The 15,446-nt window shown below is 42.2% G+C and overlaps 1 protein-coding gene across 7 annotated transcripts in view; it reads right to left on the reverse strand.

The window, feature by feature from the left end:
• SH3D19 (SH3 domain containing 19) overlaps nt 1-15,446 on the reverse strand; it is a 213,584-nt gene that overhangs the window by 70,639 nt on the left and 127,499 nt on the right. For all 7 annotated transcript variants that reach the window (XM_018061592.1, XM_018061594.1, XM_018061591.1 and 4 more), the window contains exon 3: nt 9,038-9,078. In XM_018061592.1, the coding sequence (XP_017917081.1) occupies nt 9,038-9,078 (41 nt within the window). The remainder of the gene's footprint in view (nt 1-9,037; nt 9,079-15,446) is intronic.

A 15,446-nucleotide genomic window follows, 5' to 3' on the forward strand; every position in this document is an offset into this window, starting at 1 on the left:
ATGCTGTTAAGAACAATATTGCATAGGAATCTAGACTGTTAGGGCCACGAATCAAGGTATATTGGACATGGTCAAGCAGGAGATGAACTAAAATGGGTGAATTTAATTCAGATGACCATTACATACACTACTGTGGGCAAGAATCCCTTGGAAGAAATAGAGTAGCCCTCATAGTCAACAAGAGTCCAAAATGCAGTACGTGCATGCAGTCTCAAAAACAACAGAATGATCTTGGTTTGTTTCCAAGGCAAACCATTCAACATCACAGTAATCCAAGTCTATACCCCAACCACTGATGTTGAAGAAGCTGAAGTTGACTAGTTCTATGAAGACCTATGACACCTTCTAGAAATAACACCAAAAAAAAAAAAAAATGTCCTTTTCATCATAGGGGATTGGAATGCAAATGTAAGGAGTCAGGAGATCCCCAGAATAACAGGTAAGATTGGGCTTGAAGTACAAAATGAAGCAGGGCAAAGGCTCAAAGAGTTTTGTCAAGAGAACACACTGGTCATAGCAAAACCTTTTCCCAACAACACAATACTAAAATCAGACTGACTATGTTCTTTGCAGCCAAAGATGGAGAAACACTATACAGTCAGCAAAAACAAGACTTGGAAGTGACCGTGGCTCAGATCATGAGCTCCTTATTGCAAAATTCAGACTTACATTTAAAAAAGTAGGAAAAACCACTAGGCTATTCAGGTATGACTTAGATCACAGTGGAGGTGACAAATAGATTCAAGGGATTAGATCTGGTAGCCAGAGTGCCTCAAGAACTATGGATGAGGTTCGGAACATTGTTCAGGAAGCAGTGACCAAAACCATCCCAAAGAACAAAAATGCAAGAAGGCAAAGTGGTTGTCTGAAGAGGCCTTAAAAATAGCTGAGAAAATAAGAGACAAGAAAGGCAACGGACAAGTTTAGTTCAGTTCAGTTCAGTCGCTCATATGTACTCTGCACATAAGTTAAATACACAGGGTAATAATATAGAGCCTTGATGTACTTCTTTCCCAATTTAGAACCAGTCCGTTGTTCCAGTTCAGTTCAGTTGCTCAGTCATGTCTGACTCTGTGACCCCATGGACTGCAGCACGCAGGCTTCCCTGTCCATCACCAACTCCCAGAGCTTGCTCAAATTCATGTCCATCGAGTCGGTGATGCCATCCAACTGGTGATGCCATCCAACCATTGTTTCATGTCTGGTTCTAACTGTTGCTTCTTGACCTGCATACAGATTTCTCAGGAGGCAGGTAGGGTGGTCTGGTATTCCCATCTCTTGAAGAATTTTCCACAGTTTGCTGTGATCCACACAGTTAAAGGCTTTGGCATAGTCAATAAAGCAGAAGAAGACATTTTTCTGGAATTCTCTTGCTTTTTCTATGATCCAACAGATGTTGCCCACAGTAGTAGATGTAATGGTCATCTGAATTAAATTTGCCCATTCTGATTCATTTTAGTTCACTGATTTCTAAAAGGTTGATCCTCACTTTGCCATCTCCTGTTTGACTACTTATAATTTTCCTTGACTGATGGACCTAAATTCCAGGACCCTATGCAATATTGTTCTTTACAACATGAGATTTCACTTCCATCACCAGTCACATCCAAAACTGGGTGCTGTTTTCACTTTGACTCAGCCTCTTCATTCTTTCTGGAGCTATTTCTCCACTCTTCTCCAGTAGCATATTGGACATCTACCAACCTGGGGAGTTCAGCTTTCAGCCACAGGACTGGAAAAGATCAGTTTTCATTTCAATCCCAAACAAGGGCAATGCCAAAGAATGTTCAAACTACTGTATGATTGCGCTCATTTCACATGCAAGCAAGGTTGTACTCAAAATCCTTCAAGCTAGCCTTCTGTATTATGTGAACTGAGAACTTCTGGATGTACTAGCTGGGTTTCAAAGATCCAGAGGAACCAGAGATTAAGTTGCCAACGTCCGTTGTATCACAGAAAAAACAAGAAAGTTCCAGAGAAGCATCTACTTCTGATTCACTGACTACACTAAAGCCTTTAACTCTGTGGATCACAACAAACTGTGGAAAATTCTTAAAGAAATGAGAATATCAGACTACCTTACCTGCCTCCTGAGAAACCTAAATGCAGGTCAAAGCAAGAGTTAGAACCAGACATTGAACAACAGACTGGTTCTAAATTGGGAAAGGAGTACATCAAGGCTGTATATTGTCACTCTGCTTATTTAACTTATATGCAGAGTACATCATGTGAAATGCCAGGCTGGCTGAAGCACAAGCTGGAATCAAGATTGCCAGGAGAACTTTCAATAACCTTAGATATGCAGATGACACCACCCTTATGGAAGAAAGTGAAGAGGAACTGAAGAGCCTCTTGATGAAAGTGAAAGAGGAAAGTGAAAATGCTGGCTAAAAACTCAACATTCAAGAAACTAATATCATGGCATCCAGTCCCATCACTTCATGGCAAATAGATGGGGAAACAATGGAAACAGTGAGAGACTTTACTTTTTTGGGCTCCAAAATCACTGCAGATGGTAACTGCAGCCATGAAATGAAAAGATGCTTGTTCCTTGGGGAAAAAAAGCTAGGAGTAACCTAGACAGCATATTAAAAAGCAGAGACCTTATTTAGCTGACAAAGGTCCATCTAGTCAAAGCTATATTTTTCTAGTATTCATGTATGGATGTGAGACTTAGACTATAAGAAAGCTAAGCACCGAAGAATTGATGCTTTTGAACTTTGGTGTTGGAGAAGACTTTTGAAGTTCCCTTGGACAGCAAGATCAAACCAGTCCATCCTAAAGAAAATCAGTCCTGAATATTCATTGGAAGGACTGATGCTGAAGCTGAAGCTCCAATACTTTGGCCACCTGACGCGAAGAACTGACTCATTAGAAAAGACCCTGATGCAGGGAAAGATGAAGGCAAGAGGAAAAGGGAATGACAGAGGATGAGATGGCATCACCGACTTGATGGACAAGAGGATGAACAAGCTCCGGGAGTTGGTGATGGACAGGGAAGCCTGGCATGCTGCAGTCCATGTGGGTCACAAAGAGTTAGACATGACTTAGAGACTGAACTGACTGACTGACTGTGGGCAAGGATCCCTTAGAAGAAATGGAGTATCTCTTATAGTCAACAAAAGAGTCTGGAATGCAGTACTTGGGTGCAATCTCAAAAATGACAGAATGATCTCTGTTAGTTTTCCAAGGCAAACCATTCAATCCAAGTCTATGCCAGAACCACTAATGCCAAAGAAGCTGAAGTTGAACGATTCTATGAAGACGTATACAAGACCTTCTAGAACTAACACCAAAAAAAGATGTCCTTTTTGTCATAGAGGACTGGAATGCAAAGTAGGAACTCAAGAGATACCTGGACTAACAGGCAAGTTTGGCCTTAGAGTATAAAATGAAGCAGGGCAAAGGCTAACTCTTTTGTCAAAGAGTTTTGCAGTCATCAGAGTGAACACCCTCTTCCAATGACACAAGAGACGACTCTACACATGGACATCACCATATGGTCAACGCTGAAATCAGACTGATTATATTCTTTGCAGTTGAAGATGGAGAAACTCTATACAGTCAGCCAAAACAAGACTGGGAGCTGACCGTGGCTCAGATCATGAACTCTTTATTGCCAAATTCAGACTTAAATTGAAGAAAGTAGGGAAAACCACTAGACCATTCAGGTATGACCTAAATCAAATTCCTTACGATTATACAGTAGAAGTGACAAATAGTCAGGGGATTAGGTCTGATAGAGTGCCTGAAGAATTATGGATGTAGGTTCGTGACATTGTACAGGAGGCAGTGATTAAGACCATCCCCAGGAAAAAGAAATGCAAAAAGTCAAAAGAGTTGTCTGAGGAGGCCTTACAAATAGCTGAGAAAAGAAGAGAAGTGAAAAGCAAAGGAGAAAAGGAAAGATATACCCATCTGAATGCAGAGTTCCAAAGAATAACAAGGTGAAGTAAGAAAGCCTTCCTCAGTGATCAATGCAAAGAAATAGAGGAAAACAATAGAATGGGAAAGACTAGAAATCTCTTCAAGAAAATTGGGGATACCAAGGGAACATTTCATACAAAGGTGGGCACAATAAAGGACAGAAACAGTATGGACCTAAAAGAAGCAGAAGATATTAAGAAGAGGTGGCAAGAATACACAGAAGAACTGTGCAATAAAGATCGTAATGACCCAGATAACCATGATGGTGTGACCACTCGCCTAGAGCCAGACATCCTGGAGTGCGAAGAAGTCAAGAGGCCCTTTGGAAGCATCACTAAGAACAAAGTTAGTGGAGGTGACGGAATTCCAGCTGAGCTATTTAACATCGTAAAAGATGATGTTGTGAAACTGATACACTCAATATGCCAGCAAATTTGAAAACTCAGCAGTGGTCACAGGACTGGAAAAGAGATAAACGGAAAGATAAACCCAACTGAACATAGAGTTCCAGAGAATAACATGGAGAGATAAGAAAGTTGTCTTAAATGAACAATGCAAAGAAACAGGAAAACAACAGAATGGGAAAGACTAGAGATCTCTTCAAGAAAATTAGAGATATCAAGGGGATACTGCATGCAAGGATGACAGAGACAGTAACGACTTAAGAGAAGCAGAAAAGATGAAGAAGAGGTGGCAAGAATACACATAACTGTCCAAGAAAGATCTTAATGATCAGGGTAAGCACAATGGTGTGGTCACTCCCTTAGGCTGGATATCTTGAAGTGTCAAGTGGGCCTTAGGAAGCATTACTATGAACAAAGCTAGAGGAGGTGATAGAATTCCAGCTGAGCTACTTAAAATCCAAAAGATGATGCTGTTAAAGTGGTGCACTCAATATATCAGCAAATTTGGAAAACTCAGCAGAGGCCACAAGACTGGAAAAGATCAGTTTTATTCCAATTCCAAAGAAAGGCAATGCCAAAGAATGTTCAAACTACTGTGCAATTGTGCTCATTTCACATGCAAGCAAGGTTATACTCCAAATCCTTCAAGCTAGCCTTCAACATTATGTGAACAAGCTGGGTTTCAAAGAGGCAGAGGAACCAGAGAACAAACTGTCAACAGTCATTGGATCATGAAGAAAGCAAGAGAGTTCCAGATATCATCTGCTTCTGTTTCATTGACTATGCTAAAGCCTTTGACTGTGTACATCACAATGAACTGTGGAAAATTCTTAAAGAGATGGGAGGGTCAGAGTACCTTACGTGCCTTCTGAGAAACCTGTATGCAGGTCAAGAAGCAACAGATAGACCTGAATATGGAATGACTGGTTCAAAATGGAGAAAGGAGTATGTCAAGGCTGTATATTATCACTCTGCTTATTTAACTTATATGCAGAGTACATCATGTGAAATGCCGGGATGAATCAATCACAAGCTGGAATCATGACTGCTGGGAGAAATATCAACAACTTCAGACATGCAGATAATACCACCCCAATGGCAGAAAGCGAAGAAGAACTAAAGAGCTTCTTGATGAGGGTGAATAAGGAGAGTGAAAAAGCTAGCTTAAAATTCAGCACTTAAAAAATTAAGATCATGGCATTCTGTCTCATCACTTCATGGCAAATAGAAGAGGAAAAAGTGGAAGCAGTGGCAGATTTTATTTTCTTGGGCTCCAGATGGTGATTCCAGCCATGAAATAAAAGACACTTGTTCCCTGGAAGAAAAGCTAAGACAAACCTAGACAGCATATTTAAAACCAGAGATGTCACTTTGCTGACAAGGGTTTGTATGGTAAAGCTACGGTTTTTCCAGTAGTCATGTATGGATGTGAGAGAGTTGAACCATAAAGACGGCTGACTGCTGAAGAACTGATGCTTTTGAACTGTGGTGCTGGAGAAGACTCTGAAGAGCCCCTTCAACTGCAAGGAGATCAAACCAGTCAATCCTAAAGGAAATAAACCCTGAATATTCTTTGGAAGGACTGATGCTGAAGCTGAAGTTCCAATACTTTGGCTACCGGGTGTGAAGAGTCGACTCATTTGAAAACACCCTGATGCTGGGAAAGATTGAAGGTAAAAGGAGAAGAGGGCAACAGAGGGTGAGATGGTTAGATAGCATCACCAAATCAATGGACATGAATTAGCAAGCTCAGGGAGATAGTGGAGGACAGAGGATCTTGGCGTGCTGCCATCCACAGGGGTTACAAAGAGCCAGACATGACTTAGTGACTGAACAACAACAACAAAGACAAAATCTGCTTATGCCTTTTTCTTATATGATGGACAAAAAGGGGAATGGAGAGGGAATGGCACAGTTATTCTGCATTCTGTTTTATACGGCAGCACCCAAGGATCTGCTTGCTCTTCTCACCTTAACAGCAAAAATAAATATAACCAACACAGAGTTCCTTAGTGTATACAAAGTGAGTGCTACATTAAATGACAACTGGGTTATTATGTTTTTTAAAGACATCTTGAAGCAGGCATTTCCCTATGTTTTATCTTCTCCCTCCTTCCCTCTCCTCTGGGGCCCTGCTTCATCTCTTCCTCTCCACCCTTCTCCTCTACAGTGTGGTCTCCCCACCGGCTCTTTCCTCGGGGCCCACAGACATCTCCAAGCTTCTTTCTAAACAGTCTGTACATGGGCACAGATCTCTCTGCTTGACCCGCCATCCTTCTCCTTCTCTTTCTACCCAGTTCATGAAAGAGAAGCTTATCCAGCTGCCCCCACTTCACATGCTCCATTCACTGTTGAAATGAAGTGCGGCTTCCAGCTTCAATATTCTCCCAAACCTATCTTCTCAAAGTTCACTTCTGGCCTCTTGACCACCACACACACCCTAGTCTCACCACCTGTCACCTCACCTGCTGAAGCAGTAAGAGCTGTCTGCGGTTTTCACTCATTCTTTTTGAAAACCTCTCCTTCCTTGGCCACTAACATCCAGCTGTCTCCGAGTTTGTCTATTACTGGCATCCTTCTTTTTCAGCTTTTTTTGGCCCCCTCCTCCTTAGCCGACCTCTCCTAAGCCTTGCATGGTACAGAGGCCTCAGGGTAAGCAAGATCCATCCTGGAGGATCTATAGGAAATCAGGTATGGATTACAAATCCCCCCCAAAAGAGGTCTTGAAATCCAACAGGGAGAGAACAAGGTAAGAAGTCAGAGAACAAAGGCAGGAGTTGAGAGGAGGTCACATCTCTCTAGCTCTACAGAACCTTAAAGGCACGGCTTGATCTCAGATACCGATGTTTCACAAGATTCTGTCTTTTTCACCTTCTCTATTTCTTGTTTTTTTTTTTTGTTTCATTTTTTCTCCCACCTTTTCTATTGATTGTCAATACTACCTTCCTAAATATTGAGCTACTTCCAGGGTTTTGCTTATACACAGATAACCTTAATTACCCCAAGTTATACCTTTAGCTTGTCAAGGCTACGGTTTTTCCAGTGGTCATGCATGGATGTGAGAGTTGGACTGTGAAGAAAGCTGAGCACCGAAGAATTGATGCTTCTGAATTGTAGTGTTGGAGAAGACTCTTGAGAGTCCCTTGGACTGCAAGGAGATGCAACCAGTCCATTCTGAAGGAGATCAGCCCTGGGATTTCTTTGGAAGGAATGATGCTGAAGCTGAAACTCCAGTACTTGGGCCACCTCATGCGAAGAGTTGACTCATTGGAAAAGACTCTGATGCTGGGAGGGACTGGGGGCAGGAGGAAAAGGGGATGACAGAGGATGAGATGGGTGGATGGCATCACTGAATCGATGGACGTGAGTCTGAGTGAACTCTGGGAGTTGGTGATGGACAGGGAGGCCTGGTGTGCTGCAATTCATGGGGTCGCAAAGAGTCGGACACAACTGAGCAACTGAACTGAACTGATACCTTTAGCAAGAAACTCTTACCTAATTTCAAAATTCTATTCTTCTTTCTAGATTCCTTTCCTGCCCCATCTCCCTCACTTTCCCCAAGGGCTCTAAGGCATGTACAGCTATTATAAACTTTTCATTTCATATATGAATTCCCACCAACATCCACTGTGGCATTCCCACACCTTTATAATTCATGACCATCATCAAAAAATTAAATATGGGAAATGTGGAATACTTTTCCGTGTTGTCACCTGACAAAGTATTCACTGCAATGGTTCAAATGCATGCTCTTCACACCTGTGGGTATCCTAAATTCATACTAAATATTATAAGTTATGTTTTTAAAAACAGGATACTTCTCCTCAGGGTGGTGACCTCAGCTCAAATAATGCAAAGAACATTTAATGTCCCTTTCTTATCTTTTTTTTTTTTAAATAATTCAGGTTAATTCAGGCGGTGCAGTGGTCAAGTATCTGCCTGCCAATGCAGGAGATGCAAGAGACGTGGGTTCGATCCCTGGGTCAGGAAGATTCCCTGGAGAGGGAAATGGCAACCCACTTCGGTATTCTTGCCTGGGAAATCTCACGGACAGAGGAGCCTGGTGGGCTACAGTCCATGGGGTCACAAAGAGTTGGACATGACTGAGTGACTGAGCACACACCATCCGTGTTCTATTTGGAAAAGAGATGTTTGCAAAGCCTTTTACTGAAAAGAATGTTGAACTCTTGTGCCAACAGCAAATTTTAAAGCTTTAACCAAGAAGTAAAGTCAGGAAGTATGAATGCACCATTTTAGAGAGAGTTCTGTTACAGTACTTCTGTCATGCATGTGGAAGCGTAAGCGGAACTCCATAAGCATTTATAGAGTTAAACAAAAATAGCATGGAAGCAATTCAGTAAAAAAGTACAGGATCTGATGTTTTTGAAACCCATCAGATGTCTCTACCTATGGAAAATAGTTACAATTTATATTAGATCATTAAAATTGACTAGATAATACATTTGTTAAAAATAGGTGCGTTCTCTAAAAGAAAAATACTGTTCTCAGGAACTGGTTTATAAGTAAAGGTTGAAAATAATCTTGAAAACCTAGCTGCTTGTCTGAAATGGTTTATTACTCCTTAGGAGAAGCTACTCTTGTCAGATTATTTGTAAGATTCATCAAATACAATCATTTGCTGGAAATCTAAATCATCATTTAAAATTATTTCAGTGGAAAATACAGAGCAGGAAAAATAAACTTACATCTCTTGATTACTGCTTTAATTGATGACAAGGGTCCTTGGCTAGAAAAAGAAACAAAAAAAAGTTATTACACATTCATTCATTAATCTTTTTTAAGCAGAATCATTTATAATGCCAGATCATTTCTGGGATGCAAATAGCTGCAAGCAGCCAGTTTGATATATTAGTTACCGGACTATCATATTTATAAAACACAAATTAAAAAACTTAAAAAATTGCCTTTGAGGGACTTCCTTGGCAGTGCAGTGGTTAAGAATCTGCACTTCTACTGCAGGGGGGCACGTTTCGATCCCTGCTCAGGTAACTAAGATCCTCTACGTCTTGCAATATGACCAAAAAAAAAAAATTTGCCTCTGCTATTTAAGATGCTTTATGAGGACTGAGGAGGCTAGCAGAAGTAAAACTTTGCCTTAAAACTTAAAAAAAATTTTTTTAAAATATTTAATTTCATGTTTGGTTTCGTTGGGTCTTTGATGCTTTGTGCAGGCTTTTTCTAGTTGCAGCAAGCGGAGGCCACTCTTCGTTGTGGTGCACAGGTTTCTCCAGCCTCTGCAGAGCGCAGGCGCTAGCTGTGCTTCAGCAGCGCAGCACATGGGCTCAGTACTTGCGGCGCATGGGTTAAGTTGCTCTGCGGGACGTGGAATCTCCCTGGACCAGGGACCAAACCTGTGTTCCTGCACTGGCAGGTGGATTCTTCTCCACTGTGCTACCATGGAAGCCCTTAAAATGGTTTTCATACTTCTGCACAGAGAATCTTCCAGTAAAATTCTGGACATAGGTTAAAGTCAGGTAGTAATTACATGGTGCCCAAAAGAATTTTGACCTGCTATATCTCTTTTGTGTTTTGACACTAGAATTCCTGTCTTCTACATCACATCAAAATAGATCATTTTTATAGTCAATTTGCTGTGGCTCAGATGGTAAAGAATCTGCCTACAATGTAGAAGAGCTAGGTTTGATCCCAGGGTCGAGAAGATCTCCTGGAGAAGTAAATGGCTACCCACTCCAGTATCCTTGCCAGGAGAATTCCATGGACAGAGGAGCCTGGGGGGCTACAGTTCACTGGGTCGCAGTCAGACACAACTAAGCGACTGACACTTTCACCTTTACTTTTTTATTGACCTAGAGACCAACAGCGCTTCTTCCTAAGATTAGAATTACAAACATCACTACCTAGAAAGAACAGTCTTCTGCTTGCTCTGGGTTTTGCTCAGTAGCTGGTTGGTCCTGGCTGCCCCTGACTATGCGATCTTGGCTGAGTCACAGAAACCTTGCGAGCCTCATCTTACTGGTCGAAACCATCTGGCTGCAAAGGGTAATACTATTAACACTAGTTTGTACGCTTGCTTGTTCATTTGTTTCTTGTCTTTATTCAAACCAGCTGGACTGTCTTTGGAATCATTTAGAAAAAATATACAACCCTGAAATTTTAATCATACGATTAAGGAAAAAATACTTGTTTAAAAATTCCTTGTTTGTTTAATGCTTTTTAAAAAATTTATACTTATTTTCCAGTTTGTGTTCTTTTCAAAGTTTATGCCTGTAGTAATCTATATAAATCCCCTTGCTAGATAGATAAGATAAAACTTCGAGAAGATACAATGATATATCAGTTCAGTTTATGGGAGGAATACTTTTAAGCATATACTATTATACCAGAGAAGGAAGAAAAAAAAAAAAACACTCCAGGAGGTCTCCAATATCATGATGGCAGGACCACAATTAAAAATATAGTATTTTCAGCAATATTTATTTTTTTAAATAAAGGTTCTTGAAGGCTTTCTGTAAAAAACTACTTGAATAAAGGTTGATATATGGTGACGTAGAAGTGATCTTAATAACAGCACTAAAATACAAGTAGGTTGACTGAACTTTTGAGAAGAAACTTCTCGGTGCAAAACTGGAGAGACTGCATGTTAACATCATGCTGACTTAGATATTAGCAATGAAAAGGATCAGAATCAGTACTTAAGAAACATGTGTCCAGGCAGGGTATAATGGATATAATCAAATGTCTACATGTAGTAATCTCCTTATTTAATACCACTGATTTTATAGGATGTTAGATGCTAAAGCTGAAACTCCAGCACTTTGGCCACCTCGTGCGAAGAGTTGACTCATTGGAAAAGACTCTGATGCTGGGAAGGATTAGGGGCAGGAGGAAAAGGGGACGACAGAGGATGAGATGGCTGGATGGCATCACCGACTCGATGCACGTGAGTCTGAGTGAACTCCAGGAGATGATGATGGATAGATAGGGAGGCCTGGTGTGCTGCGATTCATGGGGTTGCAAAGAGTCAGACATGACTGAGCGACTGAACTGAACTGATGACACTTTGTTATCTATGTAAAGGAGAAAGGCATATTGACTGGGGTGGAACATGGTAGGGGGTGTTAGGGTTAAACTGTTCTCCCCCCTCCAACCAAAAAATATGTTGAATTCCTAATCCCTAGTACCTCCGAGAGTGACCTTTTTGGGAATAAGGTCAGTACAGATGTCATTACTACAGTCAAGATGAGGCCATCCTAGAGTGGGGTGGGCCCCTGATTCCAATGTTACTGGTGTCCTTACAGGCAGCCCACGTGAAGACAGGGGCCCAGACAGGGAAAGTGCTGCGTGACACGGGGAGACGGCAAGCCGCTGCCAGCTGAGGAATGTGAAGACACCGCAGATCCCCAGAAGCCAGGAAGAGGCAAGGGAGGATGCCCCTGTGGCTCTCAGGGGAAGAACGACCCCTCTTGACAGGCTGGATTTCAGTCTTCTAGGCTCTGGAACTGTGAGACAACACACTTCTGTCGTAAGTCACCTGGTTTGTTAGGGCAGCCTCTAGAGTGCTGAGTGGGAGTGATAATTCATGGAGCTGTATACTTCGTGTATTTTTCTGTATGTTAACATTGAAATTAAAATGTGTGTCAGGAATTCCCTGGTGGTCCAGTCCTTCAGACTGTACTTTTACTAGCAAGGGTGAGGGGTCAATCCCTGGTTGGTGGACTAGGATCCCACAAGCTGCTATTGGGGTGAAGGGTGGGGGTGCTGGAAACCTTGTTATAAAATCGAATTCTGACTGAGATGAGCTCAGGTTCTACAATTCTCAAGACTTGCAGCGTCATGTTTAGGCTAGATCTAGAAACCAACCAACATCTTATTTCTGGTTTAAAGTTCTGCTTTAGTGGTTGGTCAAATGCAGGTCTATGGGAATCAGTTTTGGGAGATGCTGGAGTAGCCTCCAGGCTGTGCGGTGCATACAATGCAATTTCTGAACCTCAAATGTAGCTGTGGTTGAGAAACTCGTGGTTTTGCAGATGCCCCCTTATCTCCACCTTTCTGCAGAGCCCAGGTAGGAGAGCCGCCACGGAGCGGCAGGCATAGTCACTTGACCTCTGATTAAAGAAGCGGGCAGCAGAGCCTGCTGTGGATCCAACTGCCCATACTCACTTCCAGCACCTCCGCTTGCCAGCTGGTGCAACTCTGTGCGGTTTAAATTCCTTAGCTTCTCCAAGGAACCTTATTTCCTCACATATAGAAGCACAGATAACTCAACTCCCTCACTAGGTTGCTGTGAAGCGTAAGAGGGAGAAACCATTAAAGCAGTCGACTCCAGCCTCCAGGATCTAGTGTCTGATGATCTGAGGTGGAGCTGAAGGAATAATAACAGATATAAGGTGTGCAATTAATGTAATATGCTAGAATAACCCCCAAACCACCCCACCCCACCCTCACCTGCCCCGGGTCCGTGGAAAAACTGTCTTCCACAAAACTGATTACTGGTGCCAGAAAGGTTGGGGACTGCTGTATGGAAGCATTTGATACAATGCCTGGAATGAAGTGTGTGTTCATTAACTACAAGTTGCTGTGAGCATGATTCGTTTGTTCATAATCTTTGGGGGCATCACAAAACATCTGACAACACATATAAACCTTGACAAGTTTTCACTTTGGGGTCTGATAGCCTATAGTGAGTAGGCCTAACACTTTATGTTTTTAAGAGATTGTTTTCCTCGAGGCTTACTTTGCTCTCCTCTGATTTCTGCTGTTCAGACAGAACCTGAGACCAGACCGACTTCTCCATGACAAAACACAGGACTGCAGAGGTGCATCTCCACTCCATTTTAATCTTATAAGCCTGTCCTGGCCCCTGGCAGAGCTGACCCAGATCTTCTGCCTTCTGCTTTTCAAGCACTGCTGCCCTATTACCAGGAGTCCTTGCTCTCAGTGCAGCGGATAACCCAGTCCAGAGTATGAGAATCACGGATCTTCTAGAGGAAAATGAAGGGTTGGGGAAATGGCTTTTGGATCCTGAGGAGGAGAACCAGAAGTCTGGGTCTGAAAGAACTGTCTCAGGCCTGACTGCTGCTTTGGATTTCTCTTCCTCCAGGACTCTGGGGGTCCCCTTCCATCTTTTCATCCCACTTTCCCCCCAAAGCCCCTCTTGGCCTGTGCTGTAGGATCACGGTCTCCTGCTGCTTTTGCACAGAACCTTGCTTAGTGGTTAAGAGGTGCTTTTAAGAAAGAAAACTGTGTTTTAAAAATGAGTTTCTCAGCATAATGAGATTCCAGTGATGAATATAATGATGAGAATAGCTTATTATCATGTGTGCCAAACATAATTTTGAAAATGAGGGGGAAACAGGCTTAGGGGTTAGGGCTTCAGTCACACAGCTGGAAAGTGACAGAAAGTGAAAGTCGCTCAGTCGTGTCCAACTCTTTGCAACCCCATGGACTATCCAGTCCATGGAATTCTCCAGGCCAGAATACTGGAGTGGGTAGCCTTTCCCTTCTCCAGTGGACATTTCCGGCCCAGGAATCAAGCCGGGGTCTCCTGCATTGCAGGCGGATTCTTTACCAACTGAGCTATCAGAGAAGCCCCAGTATGAGGGAAAGTGACAGAGGCAGATATGAATTCACTACAGTCTGATTACAGTCCAAACGTCTCTAATTCAGGTTGGGTGGGTGGGTAAACGTTTCTGAGTATTCCACAAAGTTCAATATGTAGGCAAATTACTTCTAGGTATAAAGCCTGCCCCTCAGATTTCATACAGATTCTGTAGATACGGGAAAGAACAAAATAAAAGTTGCCAAGTATGATGTTGTAATGTTGTCAACAACAACAAATGGTCATTCTTAATCTCATATAAGAAAACCCAACCTCTCCTTATTTTGGGTCATATTTTATTTATTAATATAACAGTAAAACAGATTCTAAAAAATATTTACACAACCTTCAAAGTAACCGTTTGTTCCTAGGTTTAAATCCATCCCTCTCCCTCCCTCTCACTTTGCTAAGGACAAAAACCGTTTCCACAAATTCAGGAGCTGCTGGATTCAGTTTCTTTGGTAAACAAATGAGAATGATGCCCGCAGGTGCCATCATCATCACCACATGGGTTTTGGGAGCTTCTCTGTCTTCAGAGGGAACTGAAAATATCTCTAAAGATGCATTATTTATACAAATCCTCAATACATGCCATGGGCATATTATTAAAGTACCAGTCAATAAAGACATCAGCTTAACAAGGAGTTGAGTTACTGTGATCCAGAGATACAGCCCTCCAGTCAACTTGATAAAGCTGCCACTGAATATAAACTTTATCTCATGGTAACATCTTCTCTGAAGGCTCTCAACATTCGGATGGATTTGTCTCCACCTCCCAGTAGAAAGGTTTAACCAGACTGGTGTGATTTTTGCACATTTGGATGGATTCATCTCCACCTCCCAGTAGAAAGGTTTAACCAGACTGGTGTGATTTTTGCAGGTTGAAAGAGGTAGTCTGTCCCATCCATTCGCTCGTACATTCAACATTTATCACACGTATAGCGTGTATCAGGCACCAGACATGCCTTGACAGCGCAGACTCTGACCTTGGTGAGAGAGACAAATATCAGAGGTGCTCTGCTACTCGTAGTATACAGGGATGGGCACAACGTGCGCCGAGTGCAGAGAAGGCATACATCACTCGATCGTGGCATCTAACAAGGACATGTATCTTGACTGAGCCTGAAGAACGTGAGAAGGAAAGCAGGAGTGAAGAGACAGTTGCGCATGATCTAAGCACAGCATATGAAGAAGCCACGGCAAGAGAGAAGAAGGATTTGGAACGCAGACGCCACGCTGAAGGACGTGGGAACATGCTGGAGGGAACTGCTGATGCCAGCATGACCAGTCAGGTTAAACACTAAGAGTACATGGTCAGGGATATGACAGCAAATTGTTTCAAAAACAAGGAGGAATGTGTTTGGGACATCTCCCTAGAATAGACACTGTTGACTCCAGCCACTCTGTAGGCACCAGCCATGATGTTATGACTTTTCATGAGCTCATGAATGAATCCTGGAATGCTGGTGTTATATGTCTCGAATTGTGGAAAGATCTACATTTTTATGGATGATAAGACTGACATGTTAATATTT

Source organism: Capra hircus, chromosome 17 (genome assembly GCF_001704415.2).
Source record: "Capra hircus breed San Clemente chromosome 17, ASM170441v1, whole genome shotgun sequence".
In the NCBI taxonomy this organism is placed as follows: Eukaryota; Metazoa; Chordata; class Mammalia; order Artiodactyla; family Bovidae; genus Capra; species Capra hircus.